Source organism: Sitophilus oryzae, unplaced genomic scaffold, assembly GCF_002938485.1.
Source record: "Sitophilus oryzae breed Bouriz unplaced genomic scaffold, Soryzae_2.0 scaffold_1000_pilon_pilon, whole genome shotgun sequence".
Taxonomy (NCBI): Eukaryota; Metazoa; Arthropoda; class Insecta; order Coleoptera; family Curculionidae; genus Sitophilus; species Sitophilus oryzae.
In genome coordinates, this window is record NW_022145617.1 from 1,384,203 (window position 1) to 1,396,226 (window position 12,024).

The 12,024-nt window shown below is 31.3% G+C and overlaps 1 protein-coding gene across 1 annotated transcript in view; it reads right to left on the reverse strand.

The window, feature by feature from the left end:
- LOC115875641 (cyclic nucleotide-gated cation channel alpha-3) overlaps positions 1–12,024 on the reverse strand; it is a 182,330-nt gene that overhangs the window by 14,547 nt on the left and 155,759 nt on the right. The window contains exon 12 of the mRNA XM_030891443.1: positions 9,833–10,000. Within this exon, the coding sequence (XP_030747303.1) occupies positions 9,833–10,000 (168 nt within the window). The remainder of the gene's footprint in view (positions 1–9,832; positions 10,001–12,024) is intronic.

Below are 12,024 nucleotides of genomic sequence, written 5' to 3' on the forward strand. Positions count from 1 at the left end.
AGTGGCACTAGTGTTCTCTCAAACACTTTAAACATTGGGATGGCGCCCAAGGAACCGAACCAAGGCAACTCGACGTCAGTGACCTTTCTCTAAAACGGGGGAGTCTCACAGTTTGTAAAATCGTGCATTTAAAAGAAAAAAATTGCTTAAATTTCGAAAAGCGTTTAGTAAAAGAATTGATCTAGAATATAAAAAAATGTAAAATAAAACTTTTTCAAATGTGTAATGTGTATATTTTTATGACATTATTATTTAAGTGTTTTTTAAATCCTACCGTGGAAAATTTGTGTAAATAGCATTGACTGGATTTTTAGTGAAATCGCACTAGACCACCTGTTTAAAAATGCAAAGGTAGGTTCCATTTTAACATAATTTGTATTTATTTTTAGATTAAACGTCTTGTAAGAAACCAATTAAATTTGTTGGCGTCTTAAAAAAAATCGACGCAATATTTTTAGATATTGATCTCCCTACAATAATATCCACGAACCGCCACTGGTGATAACTCAAGAAAGGACTCAACTAAAAAATTAAAAGAAAATACACAAGACGTATTAGCCAACATCAGACAAGGTATGGATTTCACAATGTGTGTTTCACGATACAGTATAAAATAAGCAAAATTTACCTATTTTATCTCTTTCCAAAAGCTAAAATAAATTTCTAGAGAAACCTTCTAATTTTATGCTAATTTTCTTTAATTCCGAAAACCAATTTCCATATACCGGCACAGTTCAAACAAATCTCAACCTGCTAACCGCGCAATTCTGAAAGAAACGTTCGACTAGAGCAGACATATAGAAGTAAAACAAACAAAAGTACTGCATATACGGACATTTTCTCTAAAATTAAGCTCCACTGAAGCGACCTTTGCGGTCTCATTATATATTTACGCGGTGAAAAATAAGGCGCACTGGTAGCCCGAGGCGGAACAGAGATAGAACGTTTGACCTTACGGGACACCAGGCTATCCAGAGGCGTGCGTGCCTTTTATTTATTATCCTCCTTAACCTACCTTTACTCGTGCTTCGTTTTTTCTATGTAAGTACTCGCATCAATTATATACAGGGTGAGTCTTAAATAAATGCAAATATTTTTACCGGTAGTATATTTCGGTCCCAGAAACACGATTATGAGGCTTATTTCGCGAAAAAAAAATTGAAAATTTTGAATTTTTTGGGATTTTTTTACTTTTTAGTTAAAAAACATAATTTCTTGATAATATGGCAACATAGGTAGTAGATTAAATTTATAAGAAAGGAAACCCAGATAAGATCCAGTTGTTTTTAAAATTTAAGTAAAAATATATACAGGGTTGCTCACCACATACGACACGGAGTATTGTAGCTAAACGATTAGATTTTTACAAATTTTAAGTTTTGGGTTCGTTGAAGGACTATTAGAGCTACAATTTAGAAATAATTTTAGAAGATACAGAGTGTCCCAAATAAGTAAAAAATGCTATAGTTGTAATTTTTTAAATGGAACGCCCTGTATATTATTCTATTTTTAGATTCTACGATTGAAATAAAGGAAAATTTTATTAAGGTTTATCACACTTAAACCTTACCGTTTTTGAAATATTTTCAATTTTGTGAAATTGCAGTAAACATTTTAAGGCTTTATTTCTCCAAGGGTATCAAAATTTTTAATACTAAATATTTATTGAAGTTTATTTATTGATCAGTTATTGTGTTGCAATAATAAAAAGGATACTACCTTATACAGAGTGTCTAAAATTTTATTTTAAATAATTACTAGTTTTAAACGGCAATAACTTGTTTAATTTAAATGGAACGCCCTGTATATTTTCGGAAAATCAGATGCATAATTTAATTGTCTATCAAACTGTATTATACCTATCCCTTCAAGTTTTCGTAGAAAACGCATTTTCTTATAATTTAGACCTCATTTATCAATATACCTATGGAATATTGACATTTTAGATTGTTTTTAAAGCAACAAATGTACAAAATGTACAGGCTAGTAATATTATCGTTTTTAACAAAATGATAATATTACTAGCCCATTTGTACGCAAAAAGAAAACTATTTAAATCTTCATAAAAGAGTATACCATTAATTAAATATACCATCATTATTTCCGCCCAAATAATAATTAATTACATACTTAATTATGTTCGTGAATAAATTATTCTAAATAAATGTGGATTTAAATCAGAAATCAATATAATAATAAGTTATAAAAATGAATGTCTTTGTTGTTACAACTAAGCATTTGTCAAAAAATGAAATATCGTTTTTAAGGTGTTACTTTTTACCACACTGTCTAATACACATAAAAAAATCAGTTTTTTAGTTTTTGGAACAATTATTATTAACCAACGCAAACAGTCAATTCATGTAGTTTGAATACTGGAATCATATTAATTGGTCCTCTTTAACAAATATTTAAACAGTTTTTTTTTTATTTTTTAATGAAATAAACAAACTATATCGACAATATTAGTATCTGTACTCTTTAAAAATTTGGTACATCTTTGAAAATAATCTAAAATGTCAGTATTCCAATGGGTATATTGATAAATTAATTTAAAATTACAAGAAAATGCATTTTCTACGGAAACTTGAAGCTATAGGTAAAAAATGGTATAATACAATTTAAGAGACAATTAAATTGTGCATCTGATTCTCATAAAATATACAGGGTATACCATTTAAATTAAACAAGTTATTGCCGTTTAAAGCTAGTAATTATTTAAAATAAAATTTTAGACACTCTGTATAAGGTAGTATAACTTTTATTATTGCAACACAATAACTGATCAATAAATAAACTTCAGTAAATATTTAGTATTAAAAACTTTGATACCCTTGGAGAAATGAAGCCTTAAAATTTTGACTGCAATTTCACAAAATTGAAAATATTTCAAGAACGGTAAGGTTTAAGTGTAATAAACCTTTATCAAATTTACCTTTATTTTAATCGTAGAAACTAAAAATGTAATAATATACAGGGTGTTCCATTTAAAAAAATACAACTTTGATATTTTTTATTTATTTGGGACATTCTGTATCTTGTAAAAATATTTTTAAATTGTAGCTCTAATAGTCCTTCAACGAACCCAAAACTTACAATTTGTAAAAATCTAATCGTTTTGCTACAATACTCCGTGTCGTATGTGGTGAACAACACTGTATATTTTTTTTAATTTTCAAAGTCAAATAGCTCGGTTATTTTGGATTTATTTGAAAAACGGTAAAGAGAAAATAAGGTGGGTGTATCATGGAAGGTTATGCTCCTTTGAAGGCCAACTATAGAAAATTCATAGTTATTGCCACGTGATGACAAATTCCTTCCACTCAAACTAACAGCGCTTCGAGCAAGTACCATGAGCTTATATGAACAATTTCACATGGGTCGCGTATGCTCCGTCCGGATGAGTTCGTCGACGGCTATTTTGAAAAAATATCCGCGCGGACGCTCCGCTCCATCTGAAAGCGCTGTAAGCTCCATTAAACTCAAGGACACAGAGTCGCGCGCATTGTAGTCTTTGGTCGTCGATGTTAAAATTGTAATTCTCTCGCACAGGAAATGGTATTTTTTTATGTAAATAACCTATTATTATCTTATTTTTTTACTGTAAATTATTATATATTTTTTATGGCACCAAAGAAAAAAATAATAAGATATTTTGATTATCACCACTCTAGTTTTAAGTTGAACGACTGATTTATAATATTGGCCTTGTATGGAGCCCTGTTCCTTGCAAGGCCATTTGAAGAGCAAAATAAAAGTGAAGTTTAATAAATAGTGATTACATCTAGAATAAAAAAAAGTAATTAATTATATTATTAAATTAAAAAGTATATGTTACACAATAACACAATAAAACAAAGTGTTAATTAATAATTTGTTTTTTTCATTTATCCAGTAAATAAACTAATAAAAACTGTTTAACTGTTACAGTAGCCTTCTATGGTCCACCCACCTTATGTTTCTTTTATCGAGATCTACTAGTCCTGAAAATATTTGCATTTAGCTAAGACTCACCAGCAAAGTCCTCAGGACTTACCACCGAGAAAAATCAATGATTTTCCTTGATTTAAGTAAGAACAATCGGATTGTCACGGGGTTTTTAACAGGACACCGTCTCCTCAATGAACACCTCAGTAGATTGAAGCTCAGAAACAACGGCTAATGCAGATTCTGTGGGGAAAATAAGGAAACGCCTCATCTCTGAGTGAGCTAAGGCGACAACCATTCGTTCTATAAACTTTGGTACGCCTGATATTGGAGTTGGAGAACTAACCTCTGTAAAACCGGCTCAGATACTGGCTTTCGTCAAAATATGATAAGGTATTAAGTACTCGGTGCCAACCGAGCGAGTATATAAACGCGCCATTTGTAGATATTAGTTTAGTTTTAATCATCTGCTGACGATGCTCACTTGGTTAGCGAAACGCGCGTCCAGTGTAAAAGTAAAAGTTTTTTGGTGTATTGTGGTGAATCAGTGTTTCATTTTGCTGTTGTAATACCAAAGATTCCAGCCTCCAACTGTAATAGCACTGGAGGGTTAAAAAACCATGTTAAATAAAGAACTTTATTAGGAGACACGTCTACAAAAAGTCAGTTTTCCTAAAAATAAAAACGGTTTAAGTGTCGTCGTTAAGATATCTGCATATTATAATAAAGTTTATTGGATAATTCTGCTATCAGCAGTAATATTTTATATTTTAATCTGCCCTGTTGTGGGTTTTAGTATAAATATAAAATTTAATAGGTTTAGGAAATTGCTAAGCTATTGCTATATCCTGAATATGCAGGAATTTACATTGCAAATAACCCGTTAACTAACGTGTTTTTACCTACGAGATTTTATAACGCTCAGCGGCGTAGTGTAGCGGCAATGAAAGGGGATGTAATAGATAACTACAATTAACATTTTACCAACAATAAAGTTTTCTATTTTTTTATTATTTTATTTTAAGTCTTTAATTTTGAAGTTACAAAAATAAAATATGCAAAAAATGTACAGGTTAAAAAAATAAACAAACTAATTAAAAAAAAAAACTAAATTTAAGTAAAAAAAAACAAAGCTGTGCACGTACATATATGTTAGATAAAATAGTAGACAACGCTAACAAAAAATTATTGTATATTGAGTGCCTTACAACTACATTAACCAGTGAACAACGGCCCAGCTACGTCGAAACACCGGTTCCCGTTGGAACACTGAAGTTAAGCGACGTAAGGCGATACTAGTGGATGGACGGGTGACCGGTTCGAAACTCTGTATCGTGCTGTTGTCCAATAAAGGCAAAAGTGTAAAATCTATTGACACACACTGCTCATTCACGCCGGTTCGAGGCCGAATGCCGATGAGATTGGATATCTCGTGAGTAAGAGTCGATTTAGACACTTGCCAAGTCGGTAGGCCATTGACCATGATATGGCCGAGGACCGCGGTTCGGATTCCGCGTAAACAAAATAGATTAGAAAGTTAGTTATTAATTAGAATTATTAATTAGACTATTAGAAATAGTCTAGATTAGCCCTGGCAGCAAAAACGCGACGTTAACATCAAATCTTTCCTTTACTTTTTATTAACCAGTGTTCACTTTTATAAACATTTTCACTAAAATGACGAATACACGATTTCAATTTAGTTATTAATATTCAAAATATGCTTTGGAGGTCCTTCTTCAATAGTTTTTAATTTTTCTGAATACATACATCATAGAACTGAAGGATGATTGCAAGATTATATCTATTTTACTATGTATTTTTGTCTATTTTAAATTTTAAACACCCTGTCTATACAGAGCGAATCATAAATAAGTGCAAATATTTTAAGTGTAGTATATTTCGACCCAAGGAACACGATTTGGTTTCTTTTCGCGAAAAAAAAATAGAAAATTTCGAATTTTTTCATAAAAGTTTTGGAAATATTTTTAGTTAAAAAACATAATTTCTACGTAGGTAGTAGGTGGTTAAAAAAAAACAGAAAAGATCCAGTGATTCTCAAAATTTGAGCAAAAAAAATATTTTTTTGGAGATTTTCAAAGTAAAATAACTCGGGTTATTTTGGACATATTTGAAAAACGGTAAAGAGAAAATATGTTTCTTTTATCGAGATCTAGCAACCCTAAAAATATTTGCACATATTTAAGACACACACTGTACAAAATGACGAAACTAGGGTTTCAAATATCAAACACAATGGCATCATAATACTTATCTTTAAGATAAAACATTGAGATCATCTCGAAAAAGGAAAGGCATTGTAAAATGAAGAAGATGAGAGGATCTATAAAAGAGTTTCATAAAATTTAGAGGACGCTTTTGAGTAACCAGGTAATTTAGATGCATGTTTCAGCGAATATTCTAGGAAACAATGTAGACATTTGTGATGTTCTGAACTTTTACCTAGATAGATAAGATTTAACAAGCGTGCAACTAAGTTACTTATTAGATGTTATTATAATTTATCTTTTGAAAGTTGCATACTGGTCTGAAAGTTTCATGAATTCGCTTTAGTTTAATGTAGGAACTAAATGTGTAGAGAATCCTACAACGTAATTTTAGAATGTATATATTTTACAACTAAAATGGATACTTAGTTTTAAAAATAACCAGCTATTAACAAAAATAATATTTTCGGACAATAATTCACTAAACAAAGATATAAACCACATCAAAAGTATATTAATAAAAAACGATTATCCACCATCTTTTACTGATAAAACATTAAACGAAATACACAATATAATATAGTAATCGCAAAACAATTTCCGATGCACATGATCAACTTTGAGTGACAACCGATGGCGACAGCGCTGCCAGATTGTGATGGATTTTTGAGGTGAATCTTAATTTAAAAGTGACAAACAATATATTTATTATATAATTTTTTAAAGATTTTTATGTTTTATTTTTAATTTATTAACTAGTATTTTAGTAATTAACTGATTTTTTGTTTTATCGCTTATTTAACTTATTACATATAGGCAAAAACTAGTCCATTATGAAGATTATTCTAAGCGTTATTATGGGTTATTTATTTATTTATTGATGTACATCTTCCAACGCCATAAGTGGTAATAACAAGTCAGAGGGTGCTATTAATGCACAAACTAATAATCACAGAATTTAATATAAACTAACGTACAAATAATTTTGAAAGTGGTGTAATGTGCTTATCAAGGACCTTTATTGTCACGTTCTCGTTCAAAATAGTGTTGCGGACCGGTGTGGACTCGACCTAACCTGCCTACTCGACCTAATATGGCCCGCCCTCGGATGACCTTAACATCGCATTAAAGAACAGACACCGTAATGATTCATTCGAAGATTCGAGAAGCATCGAGTTCTACTGGAATGGAGTAGTACATACGAGAACAATCGAAATCTTCTCTATGCACCTAACGATCTATGGACTATTCTAGAGACCTTTAGCTGTAGGTATAAAAGCCGGCGGCTGTGGCCTACAGAGGGCAGTTATAAATAGACGAGTGCAGTTGACGCGCTAAAATTCAAAATAAATTCTTAGTTATAAATCGTTTGTAAATAGTTCTATAAGTTTTTTATCGTTATTGTTTTTGTTAATTAGTGTTAAATAAATAGTGTTTAAATAAATTGTGACTTTCTATCCACACGGAACCGACGAAAAACGTAATAATAGTTTATCAGGGTTTAAATGCTTCGGTATATTTTCAACACACAATTTCAAGAAATGAAATACAAAAACTCGAAAATTTAGTTGGTTAGGTTAGGTTAGTTAAAATAGACAAAAAACGAGAATTACCCACAAATATTCAAAAACAACACGATATCATACAAAATAATGACTGACCTTAGGATAATTGTCAAATAATAAACGACAACCTTGCTGAAAACGAAGCAATGTGACCAACATAAGCGATAATAAAATTCGGTTTAAACTAATTATTGCAGCTTTAATCTAAATAAAATATCTGTTACAATCATTTGCTCTATAATACTGGTTTAGTGTGGTTAAAACATTGGACAAAAAACAAAAAATGTAATATACAAAATACCATGTGAATGTGATAAATTTTATATTGGTGAAACATCTAGACCATTAAATGTTCGAATAAAAGAACATAAAGATTATTTAAGAAAGGGCGGTTTTCACAAATCTAAGCGTACAAACATAGTGGGGCATCTCGATGCGATGCTGGCCGTGATGCATCCTACGCGCACATTTTAAGCACTGCTTTAAAACGGTGAGTAAGTGCGCGTAGGATGCATCGCGACGAGCATCGCATCGAGATGCCTCATTATGTTTGTACCCTTGATTTGTAAGCATCATGGGACATAGGGCATAGAGTAGATTTTATAGAAAGAAGCGACAGTCTCTAAACGAAAAAGAAAAGAGTTTTTTTTAATACAGTCTAATAAAAATAAATGTATTGCTCAGGGACCAGTAAAGGTTAGTAATGTATGTCAATCGCTTTTTTGATGTTAATAAACATAACATAAATAAACAAAAGTAAAAATTAAAAATAATTACATAGAAAGTTTGAGGCTTTTTGGTTTTACCTCATTAAGTAATTGTTATCAGGAAGTAATTGTTAATTTTGAAGTTTAACTTGATATAATGTCATTTTAACATAACTTCAACGGTTTTTATAGACGTGCCCGTTGAAAAAAAACTGAGGTGTTTTTGAATAGTTGTATTTAGATATTTTAAATAGTTTTTTTCTTTGGTCTTTGTGATTTTCTGCTTCCGACGACGAGAAGAGATATACTTGTAAGAAAAAACCTTGCGTAACCTTCTGAGACGTGTCAAATCCGCGTCAGCGAGTGATGGCAATAGTAGTATTAGTAGTTGTGCTCCCATTAAGCTCCCATCCTATCAAGGACCTGCATAAGCTAGTGCAGGGCACAGGGATAGGAGAATGGGTGCAGATATAAAAGGGGAACAAACACAATTGGCCTCACAGGACGGCCCCATGGTATAAAGAATACAAGGTATGATCGATAGCGGCTCCAATTTCGTTCATTTCGCGCATACCACCTGTGACGTCACTAGGAAAATAACGAATAAAAAAAATAGTAGTAGTTCTCCATCTCCGATATCAGTCGTACCAAAGTTTATGGCACGAATGGTTGTCATCTCAGCGCACTCAGTGACAAGGTGTCTGGTATTTCCCAATTTTCCCCACAGAATGAGCATTCGTCGTTGTTTCTTAGCTTCAATATAATGAAGTGTTCATTGAGGAGACAGTGTCCTGTTAAAAACCCCGTATCAATCCGAAGATTTTTCTTACTTATCAAGGAAAATCTTTGACTATTCTCAGTCGTAATTCCTGGTCGTAAGTTGATTCGAGTGTCTTAGACCATTGGAGTATTCCCATTCTAGGTTTTTCTTATGACGATAATATTTGTAAGGCTAATAGCGTTTTGACAAGTTTATCTGCCGGTATTTCATATAAGAAAAGAAAATTTAGAAAATTAAATTTTGTACTTACAAGGCTACACTAATGTGTTGTGCTGTAAAGTAATCAGAAACAACGTATATGACACAAAGTATTAAGTTTTCCCTAAGATAGCACGGCGAAAACTTGGAGGAAAGTAATAAATTTTAGGTTCCGTTTACGCTCACCGTAAATTTGTTAACGTAATGTGAAAACTGCGTATGCTACCTAAAGGATATAGGTACTTTTTTTAGTAAAATATTGTATATGATCAGTTCTAATAGCTTCTTAAAGTTTCTCTGTTATAAAGCCTGAGAAATTCTTCTTCTATTAACTAAATAAATTTACAGTGGTTATGAGTGACAAGTGATTACTTCAAAATATTGTGAAAAAACTGTATAAAACTGAAAAATTAAAACAATACCTACCTTTTTCTAGAGGCGCCCGTTTGTATTTCTCTAATCTCTTGACAGCTATCGCTTCAAGTCGTACTCTAGCAGCTGGGTACTCTTTCAGTACGTCCCACATATCCTTTTTACTTAATACGAACAAGTCGCTATAGCCTACTGACCTCACACTGGCCGTCCTCCTATTTCCTAAAGAAAGGATATTTTTAAAAAATTACATTGTTTTTGAAATTAGTACAGAAGTAGTACACAAATTATATTCACACTATCTATAAAACTAATCCATAGGTTTTATATTTATTAAAGTTTAACCCTTTGAGTAAAATGATTAGGAAAGGAATATAATGCTATCAATGTATTCATATGCATTAGGGTAATTTCAAAATAAAAAATGCGTATCATACAATACTAGGTTATGAGTTAAAAAAAAGTAGTAAACATTTTTGTCGATACTTTTTTTTGATAAAATAAAAACAAAAAGACTAATTCTGAACAAATTAAACAATGAATCATTAATACATCAAAATAAAAAATATAGATAATGTGTATATAAAATATGTACAATTTTGAAATCATGCTGTAAGGGAGATATAAAGTTAAATATCTGGGTTCAAATATATGCCTAATATTAGTTAGCACCAATAAAATTATAAAGCTGAAAATATTCACCTCTAGGAAATTATTAGGAAGATATTAAGAAAAGGGTGTTATATGTAGTGTAAAAGACATTGTATGTAGTTATTATTATTGCTTTATTTTTGCTTAATAGTTAGTTTGTTGATAAGAATTATAATAGATGTAGTTGAATTGCTATTATATGTTTTAAAATGTGCTTGTAAACATAATTTATTTTTAGTATAATTTAAAAGTTTAAAATTAAATCTAAATGCAATCATTTACTGTCTATTTATGCCAATTTTTTTGTTTATTTTGACATAGTGTGACAATGACCGCCTTAGTAACTATAATAATTTTCAACCACCCTAACTATCTTAGCAAATAATTAAACAGTATAAGCAAAGAATATTATAACTTCATTTTTAAATTTATATAATTTTTTTTATAAAAATACTAATAATTTTCAACCACCCTAACTATCTTGTAATGAAGTCCGTATATTTTTTTTATTTAACCTGTTAAATGCTAGGCGCGAACATAAATAAAACACGGCACAATAGCGCGGCGTGAAAGTACTTCACTAGTACACCGAAGGGACCGGGTTCGATCCTGCCTTGGGACCTAACTTTTTTATATTTTTTATCGTTAATATTCTCATGGTAAATGTTTAAATATTTGTTTTTTTGATCACCAGGACGGATAGCGTTTGTGGATTTATGAACCATACTGTATATAAGTCGAATTTGATATGTTCATTTGTTTTGAAGGATTATGGTAACAAATTTTTCTTAGACAAGCTTAGTATGGTTTATTTTTATTTTTAGAACTGTTATGATAGTCTAAAACTGGAAAATATTTTTAATACTAAAAATTATTTGCTGATAAAATTGTGTTAAATATTTCGTCGATTTGCATGGAGACGTTGAAGTTTTTTTTTTGGTACAAACAGCAAATGGTTTTTTGTAGGATCGACGGGTAAAAACGTTTTTTTTTACTGTAAGGAATCTTGATGGGAGGTAGGACGATGGTAACCGAACGTGGTTCGTGGTTCCCGACGGAAAAGATTATTTAAGCGACGGGAGCGCGAAAACGGGGTTCTTCCTGTTGAGACCGGTGAACTTTTCTAAGTAAACCTCGCGAGTCTGATCCGTTTTTTTTATCAGCGCTGCTGTAAAAACCGAATTCTTGAGTTTTAAAGTAAAAGTACCGTATCTCCGTTTTTGATTTTAAATAAGTATAAATCGTGGTCGCAGAGATTTGATTTAAAATAAGTCTAAACCGTATTTCTGATTTATGAGTATAGATAGTTAAAAACCGAGCATTTAAGTTTTTTATACCTGACCGTGAATAGACAACCAGACCGTTTCGTTTTGATCCGACGCCGATTTTCTTAAGTTTTTTTTTACCTGACCGTGAATAATTAGTGTGCCTGGATTCCGGGCTGCTGTAGGCGATTCAGAAAACCAGACCGTTTCGTTTGATCCTACGCCGATTTACTTCAAAAAAAAGAGAGGTAATCACATTCTTTCTTTTTTTTTGTAACCGCCAGATACCCCATCAGAGTTCTAGTAATCACAAATTTTAGTTTCAGCACA